Source organism: Malus domestica, chromosome 06 (genome assembly GCF_042453785.1).
Source record: "Malus domestica chromosome 06, GDT2T_hap1".
Lineage (NCBI taxonomy): Eukaryota > Viridiplantae > Streptophyta > Magnoliopsida > Rosales > Rosaceae > Malus > Malus domestica.
The window spans coordinates 21,188,621-21,206,133 of NC_091666.1; the positions used below are offsets into that span (position 1 = coordinate 21,188,621).

General features: G+C 34.9%; 1 protein-coding gene across 1 annotated transcript; it reads right to left on the reverse strand.

The window, feature by feature from the left end:
• Positions 1-403: 403 nt before the first annotated feature.
• LOC103426370 (protein LURP-one-related 17-like) lies at positions 404-1,464 on the reverse strand. The gene is made up of 2 exons (XM_008364467.4): positions 1,177-1,464; positions 404-799 (listed from the first exon to the last, which is right to left on the reverse strand). Exons 1-2 carry the CDS (start codon positions 1,462-1,464, stop codon positions 404-406), a joined length of 684 nt encoding a protein of 227 aa, XP_008362689.1.
• Positions 1,465-17,513: the final 16,049 nt, after the last annotated feature.

A 17,513-nucleotide genomic window follows, 5' to 3' on the forward strand; every position in this document is an offset into this window, starting at 1 on the left:
TAAAAAGTTAATCCTGATACTATTCACTTTACCCTTTATTTTGTTCTTATCGTTAAAATTCAAAGTTATATTCTTTACGTAATTTTATATATTGCGTAACTACAGATATTCAGACTTGAGTTCATCGTCGAAAAACCATTACAACAAAACTAATATTCGTAATTTGACAACATAAAACTTTAAGTATGCATGGGATGTGGATAATAGGCATCCACATAATGTTTATCATGCCAAATAGTAGTATTGTCGGTCGTTGATTCTTTTTCAATGGTTGGTCTCACTTGACAACATATATACCAGCTCAGATGTAAGAGATCATTTTGTGATTAAACTATAATTTGTTGAGATTTGCAGACAGATAACTCCTCAGTAGTAATTACATGGATCCTGTACGAAAATTAACCTAAGAAAACAACTGATCTAATACTAATACAAGAGCCATTGCAAATCCAGAATCAAAGCCATGATGCACAATCAAATGAAAAACATCTACCCCATAAGAAACACCTCCAATATTTGCTTCCTTTTTCTTGATCTCAGCTACCACATTCCTCGACTCATCTGATACTTTGCATGATCTGTGCGTGTAAGAACCTTCAATCACATATGCATGTCTTTTGTGACCACATGTCTCGCGATACACATAAGCAAGTAGACTACTGGGATTGGTATTTATCATGTTCATGTTCTTCCTCACGTAAAACGTTGGCCTACTTTTTGATGCTGCAGTTGCTCTTTTTGTGCAACAACCGCCAGTTTCCCCTTCGTGCACAAACCAACCATCAACGAGACTAAGCTTCTGACAAACAAAAGTTATTAAACCGTCAAGATCAAACAAAGTTGGTTTTTTTATTTTTTTTATTTTTATTTTTAATTTTCTTTTATCATAAACTACATATTTGTTACTTTATGAGTTTATATAAGCTCGAAAAATATTCTCTTTTTTTTTTCCAGACTGTCTAGCAACATAAAATTCTGCATCTTATGTTGCAAGGCTCAATCTGAGTAATTGATCAAGTTGATTTAAGAGTTAGATTTAATATATACACACTAGATTGATCAAAGGTGAAAAATAACCAAAATGTGTTTTTAATGTTTTAATCTCAACTCTTGACGTCAAAGGGACTGTGAGTGTATACATATGATTATGATATACAAAATTGGTAATATATTTACCTTTCGGCGACGCATTGTGAGGACAGATTTTCCAGAGCCATCCATGAGAATGACTTCCTCAGGATGTCCGATGTAGTTGTCCACCCGATAAACGAGATCTCCGTTGGAATCGATGACCGTGAACCCTTTACAGCTAATTAGAAGGGATTTTCTCCACACTGTTAATGATGTGCAGGCCCCAGAAGTACAACTATCAGTGGCCTTGTATTCTTGGTGATCATGTTGTTCTTGATGATTATGGACAGACCTAGTCCTAGATAAAGATTTCAACAAAGGAACAATCTTCATGATTTCTCTCTCTCTCTCTCTCTCTCTCTCTCTCTCTCAGCTAATGGTACACCTTAAGCAGGTTAAGGAAGCAGATATTTATAGACAGCCTGAGAATGTTTGAGATATCGGTCTTACTAGTATTACAAAAATTCTGTGTGTTCGTACAGAAGAGCTGTGTGTATAGTTAATCACGCAATATTATATTTTATACATTCTGGGGGCGGGGAATTTTAAATGTATAATTGTATTGTATACATCTATTGCATGAAACTTAAAACTTTGTCGTGTCATATTGGTCGTCATAAGCATGATACGAGTGAGAATCTGGGTATTCCATTATATAAAATATATTGTGAAAGAGACAACTTGCCAGAAAAGTCATTGCTGGTTTCCTAGAGACACTTTGATGGGATTAAATCATATACTAATTGGTAATTAGCATAAACTATGTGTCTTGATTAGCATAAAAAAGGTGACACGTATATGTTTTCTTAGGTGGTCTCTGATCTTCCAACTTTTCGCTTCTTTTGATTGAAGAGTTAGGTTTGTGTTTATTTAATCGGACAATCATAAGCACGAGACAAGGAGGGGAACCATAAAAGTTATGGAAGAAGCAGCAGCTTGGAGGGAGGGGCGAAATCGTGAAACCCAAGAACATTGCTCAAGTTATCCCTGTGACCATTCATTCAAATTAGGGTGGTGTTGTCTACACACTTTCTTTTTTTATTTTTTACGCACCTTTAGTTGTCGGATCAAATAATTTAAAGAAAATCAAATGACATAAATAAAAACGAGCGTGTGGAAGGTAAAAAAGAAAGTCTATGGATAGCACCACCTTCAAAAACTATATACTAGCCAACAACATGAAAGTGATTTTCACAAACTCTTTTTTTCCTCAACACAATTCTATTTATTTTTTACTTTTAGATTGAGGAAATCAAATGAGAGAAATACATGACAAAAATAAACAGAGCATGTAAAGGAAAGTATAAGTGTCCAAAAATCATTTCATTGTATTAAATTTCCTTTCAGCGTATCCACCACTCAATGTGTCAAGTATATCACTTAGGTAACCTTTTTTTTTAAAGTAAATTTTGTAGATAAAGATTAAGCGAGATCAACTTTTCATCAACAGTGCCATAATAACAATACTTCCAAGTGCTCGTATTCTATAAGAGAATGCATTGTAGAAGTAACCATATAGTTTACTGCTTATCTGATGAATTTTGATCCAATTTACATTTTACTAATTGGGCCACGATAAGCTTTTTTTTTGGGGGGGGGCACATTTGATAAGAAAATGCATTGTAGAAATACTTTAGTTTATTGTTTAAGGCTCGTTTGATAATCATTTGTTTTGGTTTTTGATTTTTGATTTTAACATTTTGTGTTAGTGACAGAGCAGAAATACATTGGTCAAAAAAGGGTTGAAGAAGAATGGATGAAAGTGGTGGGATAGATGCAGAAGAAATGTACAAAGAAAAGAAACACAAAATAAAAACTAGAAGCAAAAAACTATTTTAAGTTGTTTTCACTTCCAAAATTTTATTTTCATTTATTCTTCTTTATTTTCTCCCTTAACCCTTCCTCAACCTTCATTTCCACATATATACTTTCCTTCTATCTCAACTCTCAAGCACATAAACTAATAACCAAAACCTAAAAACAAAAAAGTCATCATACGAGTCCTTAGTGCATTGCAAGTTTCGCCATGTTTTTTATTATTGACTTATATTGACCAAGTATCTATATCATGAATCACATGGAAAAGTCACAACATATGTATGTAAGAATTGCGTACACTAAGTTCCACAGAAATTTTTTTTATTTTATTTTTTTTAAGATTTGAAAACCAAATAATTTGCACATGCCATTAACGAACAAAATCTGTTCATTTTGTGCATGAGTAATGTGGTTCACTGTTTGTTAAGAAAACAATGTGGTTCACTGTTTATTTAATTCACAAAAAAGGTAGAATAAGGTGCAGAAAGTTCATGCTATAACCTCTTATCAAAAAAGTAATTCAGAATGGATAATGCTATTCTCACGTCCATTTCTACCTCTCACACTTTTTGTTAATTTTTGTTTATTGATCTTCTTGAATTCATTCGCTCTGATAGCCGAAAATTGAGAGGGGTGTGTTAAAAGGTAAAATAGGTATGTGAATAGCACTATCCTTTAGAATATACTAGCCGGTACCAATTCGTAGATTATATATATGTAAAAGAGCATCTTCAATGGTGTAGACAATTGAGCAAGTAAACCCATTTTAGTTAGTCACATAGGCAAAAACTAGCTCTAATGGTATAGGCAATTGAGTTTGTAAATTTTGCCTACTCTCTTGAAGTAGGCAATGTTGCCTACAATACTATGAGTAAGCAAATGAAGTTCTCACATCTTTTTATAATAAAATATTCTATGTGAAGGAAGATGACAAAATTAAAGGATAAAAGTAGATGTTGCAGATGAAATAGAATAATAAATATAATTTTGTCTACATGGTTTGCCGAATCTATTGGAGTGACAAATTTTTTCATGAGACAATTAGGTGTGCAACGTATTATATCAGTCTTTATAATACAATTTTCCCTATTTTAATTGCTTGTGCCATTAGATGTGCTCTAATTTATAGCAAGAACAAAATGAATGCTGGAAAGTTGGAAACAGTTAAGAGAAAAGGATCTTCTCTGTTCAGCTTTAGGTAAGAAACTGTGTTAAAGTGAAAAGAACGTTGATTCAAAGTTCAAAGTTATGAGGTGAAATGTGGATCAATAATTCACCACCCCATCTCATAAGACAAATTAATAGAAACAATACGCGTAGTGCGCTTTGCCAGTCCGTCTGTTGAGTTTCATCAGAATCTGTAAAATATTGTAATATCATAGAATGTGTTTGAATAAGGAAAGGGATCCGGAGACTCCTAGAATATTAGGATATTGTAATATTGTAATATCGTAATATCGTGGACTGTGTTTGAATAATGATTTTGGTGATCATCACGCATATAACTACTGCAGCTGTACCATCGGTCATGTCAGAGTCAAACACGTCCTCATGGTAGTTATATACAAAGGAAAAGGATCCTGGCCAGATCCCTTTTCTAAGGATCCTAGGAATCTCGTGATCTTATCTGTTTATTGTATATCGTATGGTCAATTTTCATTAGGTACTATTCATATTTAATTTTAACTTTGAAATTTTACAATAATTTCTGATTGCACGATATACGATGAATATGTGAGATTACGAGATCCTCAGTATCCCTAGGAAAAGGTCCGGCGAGGATCCTTTTCCATATACAAAGACAAAAAAGGAAAGACAAACAGAAAGTTTAAAGAAAGATAAGGTTTCATCGGAAAATTATTTGATAATTTAGAGCTAGTTCAATTACATATAAGTGTATATATAAGGATTTTTTTTTTCTTCGAGGTGAAACTTATACTTTTAAGACACCATCTCATGTGTGGTGAATTTTTAAACCTAATACGTTCACAACATAAATCGGGTGACATAAAACACGTGTGACAATTGTGCTTCACACATAGAACAACTTGTTTTGATGCTATTGAAAAATTTAAAATTCTACCATAAAATCAATTAACAATATAAAAATAACTTAACTAATTTTTATAAGCACATGCACAATTTGTTGGATTCATCTCTCAACACTCTTAGTCTTACAGTCGACTATTTGTAATGCCTGATGACAACAAATGTGTGGGGCGAAATGCAGAACCCATCAATTGTCCAATTCCATATTTACATCCTTGGAACCTAGCCATTCGTTTGATAGTAATCAATATTAAAATTAATTGGATATGCCATAGTCTTTAAAATAAGATGAATATAAGAAAATTTTCTCTGCAATTAGAGATATATTTTATTGTGTCTACAACGTGAATATATCTCTGGTCACAATTTTTTTGACCAGTTGCGCTCAATCTTATTACTATATATGTTCTTATAATTGATGTCGTGACAACCATAACCATGCACATAGATTTTCGCAAGAGTAAATTTTATTCGGAGTTACACTGTAATTAGCGTAATTTATATCTTCAGTAATCTTTTTATAGTCTTATTGTAAGTAGATTTCTTATTCTTTTTCGTATTACTTTTATAGCACTACATATAATTTCCTGACACACAGAATACCCACTTGAACTCCGAATCGAGTTGTGTTGATCGACATCTGGAAGATGACGAAGCCATAAAGTGTAGTGCAGTGGAAAATGTGAATAAATTTAAACCTAAAAGTGCCTAAATATAAGAGTGCGTTGTGAGCGGGAATGAACCCATTTCACACGTGATGTTAGAGCATAAGTACAGTACAGTAGGATAGGGTGAGAATTATACTATCGAAGGTAATCATCTACACCAAGATTTGCCAAGAATCCTCGTCGATATGAAAGCTTAGCTACAAAAACCTGGAGGGGCGAAAAACAAGGGTGAGTGGGCCTAAAAATAAAGCTTTATAAAAACCTTTTGAAAACGTTACAACCCCTCGCTGTAAAATTAGTATAGTTTCCAAAATATACATACTACGTATAGTAAGAAAATACTCACTGTAGCCTGCAAAATCTCAAGAATTCATTACGGCACAATATCTTGTAAATAAGGGCATGACATCCAAAATCATAAAATCTCACATAAGCAACATATCATATCGGGTGCTCATCGACACATGTTGACACACGAGTTCATGGAGAGGTATTCTGACATGAACATGACTGGGTGTAATAATAGTATATGTTCTAGTACTACAATCATGTGAAAACTGGCGCTATGTGCAGCGCATACGAGTCGGAGTTGCCTATGGCAACCTGTTTGACATGACTGGCACCTATAATGGATCCAAAGTGAGCGTATGGTGCGAAGTGCACATACACGGGAAAGCCTGGCCCTGGCCTAGGCGAGTATTAACATCAGTGCATCAAACGATGAGCAGATAACATCAATATAGTCATGCCATACTAATTCCATAATTATACTCAACATAATAGTAACAAATAAGATATTACTCATGGTCGTAATCAAAACCCCATAAAAGTGCGCATACATGTGCATCTTGTATGATTTCTGATAATTTCAAAATTTTCTGTTATTTCGCTAATTCTTATAAGTATTAGTCTAATCTAGGCATGCGTAGGACATTCTTTTTCAAATGTATACTTGGAAACTAAATAGATATATAATATTTAAAAGTAAAGACCCACTCACATATCATGTCGTCGAGTCGAACTCGTACGAACTAGAATAGCCAAATTCACCGATAATAATCGCACCTAAGCATAATATTAGGACCCATTAGTAAAACTCCACTAAAATAATTAAATTTGGGAAAACGGAGTGCGAATTTGGAATCAGGGCGTCGAAATATGCTAACGAGGGTCCATAACCCTATACAAGTCAATATGGAACATCCGCCCATGGATTTCCAATCCGTAACTTCCCAAAGTCCAAATTATGCTTCTAGAACAACATGCTAAAACTTCTTTATGATCCAACGGTCGAATCTCTACCAATTGCTAGAATTAGGTTGCTATCAACGTTTGTTTTACAAACTTATAAATTAAATTTGGGAAGATCCGTACGTCAGATTCCCAATCTGTCAGTTCCTATGGTCCTCAATTATTACATACTATAACGTAGTAAAGTTTGGTGACGATCCAATGGTCGGATCGTCGAATCATAAAATGGTCAAGTGGCGTAGTATTCCATACTAGGTTGAAACTATCGAACTATAACAAATAGTTATCAAATTCAAATCAGAACATCGAATTTAACTTAAAAAGGTAGTGTCGGCCTATTGGCAACGCGCAACGCACATGGCGGTTGGCCGCTCTGATTTGTCGAAAAATTGAACAACTCCAAAAATTCCCAAATTTTACAGGAATGAAGATCTCAATGAGAGGAACAACTTTCATACCTAGGTTGAAGTCTAATTCGGTCAGGAAGTGGCTTGAAATTACCACCAACCGTCGGAAACCCTATAAAGGGTGTGCTTCGATTCCTCACCTCCGGTGCTCCGCCACACCAACCAAGGCTTGGGACTTGTTCCTGGGTTCAAGAGGAGGCAAATGGTGGTGGTGGTCGAAGGAATCACTTTAAAAAATGGTGGATTTTCGCCGATCTCCCCCACTGTGCCGCCGGTGCTATCCCCACGAAATTGAGACAAAAAACGGTCGGGTTTGGGGTGGAACTTGAAGAAGGAAGGTTGTGGAGTTGGTTTTGGGTAGTTGCGACAATCATCTCACCAGAAAAACGCCAGAATCTGTATTGGGGTGTTTCAAAATCGAGTTGGGTCGGCGGGGAGGAGCTGATTCAAGGGTGAATAGGTGCTCCTCCACTCCCTCCTTTCTCCTTCTTTCTCTCCTCTTTGGTTGGTCACTCTCTCTTTCTCTTCTTTCTGATTGTGCATCTACCTTTCTTTCACTCATTTCTCCCTTCTTTCCTCTGTCCATCCTTCTCATTTCCTTCATTTCTCTCAACTAATATTAAAATAATAATATAATAACTATGAGAGATATATAAAATAATAAATAGTAATATTTACAAAAGTACTTTTCAGACTTGTAGTTCCTTAAAACCCCTATCGTAACTCCGGTTTCGATTCAAATTACGTTTACGCGATCGTCCCGTCAAGAACTTCGAGAGTTTGGTAAAATAGTAACTTGAACACGTCACTAAATGATGATCAACGAAAATCAACAATCTCGCTAGTAGGGGCATTTTCATCAATTCACTTTTTTAAAAATTAATAAAATCGTAAAATTAGGGATGGGTTGTCACATTTCCTATATATATTTTCCCTCCACCATGGAGAAGAATACATGATAGTTCATTCCTACATAGTTTGTTCGAACTATTTTCTTCTTCACCAATTAACAAATTAATGACCCCATAGACATGCAAAAATTTACATTGGAGCAAATCCACACGCTATAGATTAAAAGTATTGTTACTTAGATCACACTTAATTACCTTATTGTACTAGCTAGAGATGAAATATGCATAATGCTACCACCTCTACAAGAAAGTGATGAGTGAAAAGGTTTATACATGCCATACAAATATACAGCATGAAACTATTATTGCCACTCCAAAAATTAAATTGTGCACTCCTCATATGAGTATTTTTCTTTCTAAATATAGAAAGTTTGAAGTTCACAATTGTTTTTTTTTTTTTTTTTTTTTTGAGATAGAGAAGTTCAAAATGTTAGATATAATCAATAATCAACTATAAATATATCTATATAGAAATAAATTCGAATATGCTAATAAACAATAAATTACAATTGAGAATATTGACAGAATATGAATAAAGGAAAATAATTAAACAAATAAACTCAAGATTGAGGCTTAAATACCGCAATGTACTTGAAACAGAAATTTATCTCTACTATGTGCTTGTAGTTATGTAGGCGTTTGCTTTACCAGGATTGAACGATCTAAACTAAGATTCTAGCACTAGAAAACTTAGTTTCAGGCAAATTCTTTGTGGTTCTCTCAATATGTTTTGTATTGAAAGGAAGAATGATTTTTATTGATTTAATTGATGTGCTGATGCATGTATTTATAATAGTCATATACTTGTTCGCAACAAGTATGAGTTTAGGAGACGACTATTCAGCAAAAAAAGGTGTGTGGCTTCATCTTTTCCTCATACCTTCTTAGACTTTGACAGAAAGAGAAGACGTCTTTTCAACATAAAAATTATGCCTGTTGAATTAAAAAAATAAAAATTAAATCCGAAATTAAAATATTACTTAATGGTTATTTCACCCCAAAGTCCAATCCTAAGGTTTAAGCTCAATTTTGCTCTCCGTGGTTCATCTCTCCAATCATTTTGTAAGAGGGATTTGATGTTATAAGGTGTGAAAATTGAATTATAGAAAATTTCCTCTCAAAACTCCAACGCACAGTTAGATGTTTTCTCTATATATTCTTAATATTGTTATAGGATGATGGTTGTATGGGCATGTGTTTTCCATCTATTAGCTAATGGCTTTAAGAAGACAGTTTTGGTGTTCTGTAGCTATTAGTCTTAGCAGCCGATTGACTCTAATTATAGTCTTTGAACCACCTCCATCTTACTTGATTTCCGTTGGATACTTTTCAACTTATTTAAGCTTTCGGTACTTACTTTTCTATGTGACTATATATAGTAGCTTAGCTATATTCTACATGCCCAGACATATATGGGTTGATCTGCAAACCCAACCAAAATTTTACACGACTAAAACTCGCATTGGCCTTAACTCGGAGTGAGACCACTCTCCTACGCCACTACCTCGCATTTTAGACTACCACACGTCACTGATTATGCATGAAAGCAATCTTCCCATAAGCTTTCCCGTGTGAAAATGGTAATTAAGTTTAATTATTTTGTTAATTAAGTAGCACACCTTCTAGATTCTTATTAAAAAAACAATTAGCCGTCTCATGGAATAATTAATTGTTTACTCACTTGTGATTAACGCAAAAGAAATTACTAGAAATCTATAAAAAAATAAAATAAAATAAAATCCCAAAAGTAAGAGAGGGGGTGTTTCCTCTCCTATTGCATGATACATTTGTGTGTATGTATGTGTGTATATTATTTTGTGTTTATTTAGAATTTTTTCAAATGAAGATGAATAATTCTCGGAGAGGAAGTGAATTAACCGGCTAAACACTGATAAGGTTCCTAAAACCGACCAAACATCGATCCTATCAAGCATAGACAATCAGTTAGATGTGCCCAAGGGCTCACTCTAGTTTTAGATCTCATGAGTGTTATCTTTTTTGGTTAATGTGAGTTCTTCTAGGTGATTGATGAATTGTATTGTATTTTTAATGAGTTTGTAAGTGTAATTGTCTAGTGTTTATTGTGTGTGCTATGATTACGTTAACATGTTTGTCGGTATGTTGGTTTTTCGATAAGTTCTTATAAATCTAAAATATATAAAGGTGTTAAATTATAATTTTCAAATGAAGGGGAATAACTTCTTGGAGAGGAAGTGAATGATATGGTTAAGACTGATCGAGATTCACTAATAGAAAAAACAGCTTATGTGCAATATTTTGCGCTACAAAGAATGTTTTGTCGCTCAAGATGTACTTGTGAGACAAAAAATACATTTCGTCATGCAAAATAGAAAAGATAGTAGGAAAAAAAAAATTGCGCGACGAAGAGTTTCGTCGCGCAAGAACACTTAGTGCGACGAATATTTGTTGGGGTCATGTAAAGTCAGCAAGAAAATGTGGGATAATTTTTTTTGGCGCGAAAAACTTGCACGACGAAACGGGCATTTGCGCGACCAATAATTCGTCGTGCAAGTTCCTGTCAGTTTTGACCATTCATTGCAAGTGAATCCGAGGAATTAATACTGCATTTAATACAGGTGTTTGCGCGACAAAGGTTTCGTTGTGCAAAGGTCCTAACCTACCTATAAATATGCGTTTTTGCTGTCATGATTCTTCACAATTCTATTATCCTTATTCTTTAAAATTTTGTTTGTGCTAGGGTGGTGGATAAGAACAAGGATGAGAGTGTATGCGACGCCAGCCTGCATGATTTAAGGGATCATTTTGAGTTTGCGCATGCAATCGCTATAGCCATGGGGAATAATTGTCCCACTACTGAGTGGCGTTCTTGGGAAGATGTGTCCGGGAATGTGAAGAAGGCTATGATGGATGAAGTATTTGTAAGTATATTGTAGATGGATTAATAATTAAGTTTGTGAAATTTTTAGTTATATATATGTGTAACAGTGTAAGTATACTCTTGATGATGATACGAACGAACAGTTGATGAAGTTGATGATAATGTGTTAGAGGGAGGTTACAATCGATGTCGTTTTGAAGTTTTGCAGAATGGACTAGGATCATCCAAATAGTAGTTTTAAATTTACATTTTGTATGACAATATTTAAATTTAAGGTGTTTTTTTTATAAGTTGTATATTCAGAATTAATTATGTTTCAAATATGTATTTGAACTTAATTAGGTTTCAATTCTTGTTGGGTTTGTTTTTTATTGAAACCTGATGTAAGCACCCTATCATCGATTTATATGTGTTTACAATCTTCAATGAATATCGTACTTATGCTGAAAATAATTGTATTAATTAAGGTATTAATTATATATAGAATAAATATTTAAGGGATTAATTATTTATAGAATAATATTTCGGGTATTAATTATTTATAGAATAAATATTTAAAATATTAATTATTTTTTGAATAAATATTTAAGATGTTAAATATAATACCTAAAATATTTATTCTAAATTAATTATTTTTTGAATAAATATTTAAGATATTAAATATAATACCTTAAATATTTATTCTAAAAATAATTAATATTTTTTTCGTTGCGCAATATATTGAGCGATGATAATTTCGTCGCATAAGACAACTTTGCCCGACAAATCCATATGTTTGTCGCGTAAAGCATGGTTAGTCTACATTCAAACCTTCCAACTAAATGCTCATTGATGACGCATTTTGTGTGACGAACTTGAAATTTGCGCAACGAATATGTTTGTCGCGCAAAGGTGTCCCAATGCTATATAAACATAGTTTCAGAGCCCTAGTTTTCAATTTTTTTTTGTTTCAAAAAGAATGGCCGATTCTAGAGAAGGTTCTAGAAAAAAAAACTTGTAGTGCGTTTAGAGAGGTATCGACAGAAGCAAGTGCCGTACTTTGAAGGCAAAAATTTGGCTGAGGTGTACGCCGAATTTAAGTTTGACATTGGGAACTTGGTGCCGAGGGATTGTTGACACACCCCGTCCCGAAGGAGGGCATGCTGGCCGTCACGTGAGAGTGACGTAACCATTTACACAGTTCGGAAGCTTAAAAAAATGCAATTACTAAGATGAAACACCCGAGGGTGAGTCCTACATTTGTGAATTCTATCAGAACACCGTTGGATTCCTCGTGGCCACCAAAGCTCTGCTATCTTGAACCTGGAGGGGCGCAAAACAAAATTGAGTGGGTCAGTAAAACAAAGTTTTTCGAAAACATTTCCTTTAATAACATTTCTAACCCATCACAGTAAAACCTGTATACTTTCCCAGAAGATAACCGTATATAAACATATATATATAAGCACATATCTCAATCCACCATTCTTTAACACTTCTTAGAAAATATGCCATGTCAAGAGTCCAAAAACATAATATAGATGCATCAATATAAATCATGTGAAAAATAAATCAACCGGAGACCCTACAATGGTCCTATACGGCTGAATCTAAAGCTCAATATCCAATCCAGCCGGAGTCACCAACTATGACCTGTACGGCACTACCGGAGTCACTAACTGTGACCTGTACGGCACTACACTGCACATAAGTCGAAACTACCTATAGTAGTTTATTCGACTAAGATGGTGTAATAATACGCTCTAGTGCTTCTCTCATCAATCATCTGCACGCATAATCTAAGGTCACCTACTAGTCGGAACCACCTCCAGTGGTCTGTACGACTAGCATGTCGGAACCCTCTCATGGTCTGTACGACATGCACCTACTTGGATCCAAGGTGAGCGTGCGGTGCGGTGAATAATATAAGCACTAACACCAGGGGTGCAGGTTATGAGCTCTCAACACAATTCACATCATCAATGATTCACATGAATTACATAAACTCACCTGATACTCACCTGTGCGTCCACATCACCAATTCACATATATATATGCATCAATTATCGATTCATATAACTCATAATATGCATGCATGGCATTTGAAAACATACTTTCATATAAATTCAATTTCTGGGAAAATCAATAATATATAGGTATATACGGAAAACAAAACTGCCCACTCACTGATATGTCGAAGGGTCGTAGCCCCCGTGTCTCCCTTAATTGTGCTCATCATCCATATAAGCCTCACCTATAGAAGAAGTAACCGAAATAACGTTATTTAAGCACATAACCAACCTAGGTAATAACTTCTCATACATTGCTTAAATTGGGCATGTGAATATACCACAGTGATCTACACAACCTCACGAGCGTCGTAATAATTTTAGAATAATTTTTTAGTGTCGCACGCGCCCCCACGCGCCGTGGGTGGCACAGACCTACGCGCCCCCACACGCGTCTTCTTCTTCCTCGCGTCGTCGGCACCGGAAACCTGCAACTCGTCCGTTCTCACTCGTTTCTTCACCATTTTTCATGAAATTTTCACCTATGAGCTCTAAATTAAGAGGGGAAGGAATCTATACCTTCAAAAACCTTTGAAAACCTCTGAAGTTTCGTCAGGAAAATCCTCCAAAATCGGCCAACTTCGAATGACGTGATCCCGACGTCCAAAAACCTCCAACTTGGTCATCCGAGCTTCACAAGATCATTTTAAGAACTTCTATGATCTTAGATTGGTCCAAAAACCCCTAGATTAAAACATCATGAACAGTACCTCGTTGTTAACTTTCGGAAAACCCTTGATTTCATGAGTTTCAGGCCAGACCAAAAGCATGACTGGGTTTGTGAACTTACCAGGGTTCCAAATCCGTTAAGAACAAGTTCGATCCGTGCCTCAAACGTCCAAAACCACGACGTCAGTACATTCGAGGCTAAACGAAAGAAAAACCGAGAGAGAGAAGGGAGAGGAAATCCACGGGGGAGAGAGAGAAGGCAGATTTGTGTGTGTGTGTGTGGTCCACATAAATCCCTAACCACACAAATGAAAACATAACCCAAGTTCCAATTAAAATTTTCCAAAAACTTAGGAAGGACAATAATAATTAAATGTATAAGTCACACACACACCTTAGAAATCGATAAGGGCAATTCCATCATTTCATATCAATGAATATGAAATTCCGGAACGGGCTGTGACAATTGTTCTGCCGAGTTTGAGTCTTGGAAAAATGTCACTGAGGAGTTGAAGAAGTCCATGCTGGGAGAGTTATCGGTAAGTTTGTGGTAAATAATGAACAATTATTTTTGTTAAAACGTAATATTTTTTAAATTACTAATTTATTGTTACTGGCATTAATGTAGGTTCATTGGGATGTTGATGAAACCGATGAGAAGCAACAGATTCATATGGATGGGCTTTTTAAGCAGAGTTTTCGGCAGTGGAAGTTTGATGTGTTGCGGGCGGAGGATTGAAGTTGATGATGGTTGTATTTTTTTTTTTTTAAGAATTTGTGGACTTTATATTTAATTTAATGAATAAATATATGTTATGTGGATGAGTATTAATATTTGCATTAATTAAAATTTGTATTTGGGATAGTAAATTTGTTTTGTTAATTGACTTAATGTTTAATTAGGTTTGAGTTTTTTATTTATAATAAAATAAAAATTTACAATACATACAAATAAAAAACAAAAATAGAAAATAAATTAAAAAAATATGCATTGCGTGACGATACATTCTTTCGTCGCGCAATGTGTTCAAAAGAATAAATTGTAAAGGACATAAAATAAAAGAAGCATTCGTCGTGAAAGTGTCATTTGCGTGACGAATACCATATTAGTCGTGCAATGGATGTTTGCGCAACGAAGACCTATTTCGTCGTGCAAAATCGTTCGTCCAAAAGGGAACTTTTTAATTTGGATTCAGCCATGTGTAGAGGCAAACTACAAAATAAAATTGATTGTGCCTTTGCACTCATCCCTTCGATTTTGCCATCCGTCATTTCATTTTCTCTCAATTTCATCATCTAATACTCCCTTCATCTTCTTCTCTATGTTGATCGAGCTATCTCGATGTGTCTGGTAAGCCTTTTTTGTCATTAGGGTAAAAGTGTTAATGTAAATTTATACTAACGCCATTAATTTCGTTGTCTATAGGGATATTATGTGTGATTGGCGATTGGTGGAGAACGATTGAGAAGGTATTTTCTTCGTTTTATTTTGTAAACATATAAAACTAATTAAATTATGTTGAACTTAGTTTGTTATGTTTACATTGTTGATGCGAAATATATAAGCACACAAATTAAACCCTCTTTTTATCAATTGTAGTAAAGTATGTAAGTAGAGATCGTTCTAGGCCGGGGATTAGGAGGGATTGCTAAATCACTTGGAAACTGACTTGAAAACGTAAAAACAAAGTTTAAAACACTAACTAGACTCAAAGAATGCAAAACTATACTTTAAAACACTAAAACAAACCAAAAGACTCAAAACAGCCCCTAAGCACTCAAAACTACCTTAAAAACACAATCTGGGCAATTTTGGGACTCTCACACAAACTTGGACAAATTTTGGTTTTCTAATGAACTAAAACACTTAAAAAAACATAATCTAAGACAAGTTCTAATTAATATGACTCAAAGAAATAAGATGTGGTTGATTTTCGACGAAAATAATTAAATTAAGACAAGAACAAAGTAAACAAATTCTTAGACAAATTTGGGTGAATCAAAACACTCTAACACACAACCAAAACAGAAATTAAACACTTTGAAACAATAAAGTAAAAGGGGGATTTTGGTTTTAATGAATTTGAAAACAAAACAAACTTTGTAAAACAAAACAGATTGTAAGTGAATTTGAATGAAACTTATGGATGGAAGATTAGCTAGGAGGTTCTTCTCCACATATGTCACACTTGCATACAAAACGATTTCCAGTTGCTTTTCGATAAGCTATGAATACTCAACGCCCCAAATTAACCGTGAATTGCACTAATTAACCCTCAGTTTTTTCCACAAGTTATTAGGTTGGATGATTGCATACGACAACCCAAAACATTCCCTACAAGTTCCCTACATGAATTGCATAATAGAGATACAAGCAAGAATCATTAAGTTCTATGAAAAACATAAGCATTGACGAGGCACTCGTTACTATGATTTGCATGAAACTTATGCCAAGAGTTTACTTAACGTGATTGTGACTAGCAACCTTCACTACTTGTGAATATAAGTTTATAATGATTAGGTGAAACTCCCTTATATTCTAGCGTCAAATTCATGCATGAAAATTAAGCGTGCACTCTTAACCAACATACACAAATTAGTTTTTATATGAACGGATAAGTAAATTGAATTCACAACTTATGAGTCACAACTGGATGTAATCAAATCATATTGCAAGTATGAACATAGTTTCGAATCACCCCCTAACTAAGAGGGGTTTAGTTCCTCATACTCACAAAGCAAAGATACATAAAATTAGACATTAAAATCAAAGGAAAGAAAACACCTAAAATGCTCCAACTTGGTAGCAAGTGCATCCAAGATTCCTCATTTCCCTTGCTTGCGGCAGATTGGGTTATGGACAGATTTTGGGTAGTTTTATGATGTAGAATGGATGGGGAATGGTATGGAAGGGTTTAGGGTGAGTGTGGAGGAGTGTTTGATGGTTGGAGGGTGGTGGAGAACTAGGCAAAGAGGGTGGAAGAAGGTGGAGTGGCTGTTATGTTTTCTAGGCACTAGAATGGTGTTTTTGGGGTGTTTTGCTTCCTAGGGTGTGTATGGACGAATTTTTGTGATAAAATGATGAATATGGGGGATTGTCCTTTTGCCAAGGGGTGTAAACATGTATTTATAGGCCCCAAAAACCTTAGAAAATCAGGTTAGGTTAAGGATGAAATGCATGGCAATTTGTGTGTGTGGTGTGCAATGGTCCAAGGGTGAAAATGAAGTAATGATGCAAAGTGTGAAGGGTAAAATGGAGTGGTGTTGTAGCTAGGGAGCATGAATGATTGTGTACATTGCATAGAGATGGAAAGGGAGGTGAAATGTGTCAACAAATGGGTCAAAGGTGCAACAACATGTGTTGCACATGACATTGGATTCCAAATGTGAATGATGGAGCATCAATTGGTGCATGTAATGGATGTAAATGTTGTCTAAAATCTAATGAGTGAAGGGAACAAGAGGTATCAAGCAATTGAGTGTAATAATTAAATGAATTGAAGCATGAAATTAGAAATTATGTAGGGGACAAGTGTGATCAAGCATGGCAAAGAATCCAAAGGGAATTCTATGTGGTTTGCATGGCAAGGAATGCAAGTTGGGGTGACAGATTTTTGGGCTGTTTTCTTCATCTTTTGGACCATAATTCTTCATATTCTTGGCCTCTTTAGTTCTCAAATTCGTCCATCCACTTTGGCCCA

Bases quoted from the DNA above. Each gene is read 5' to 3' on its own strand.
- LOC103426370 (XM_008364467.4), bottom strand. From the start codon at position 1,464: ATGAAGATTGTTCCTTTGTTGAAATCTTTATCTAGGACTAGGTCTGTC. The intron at 800-1,176 runs GTAAATATATTA...TTTGTTTGTCAG, and splicing joins TCACAATGCGTCGCCGAAAG to AAGCTTAGTCTCGTTGATGG.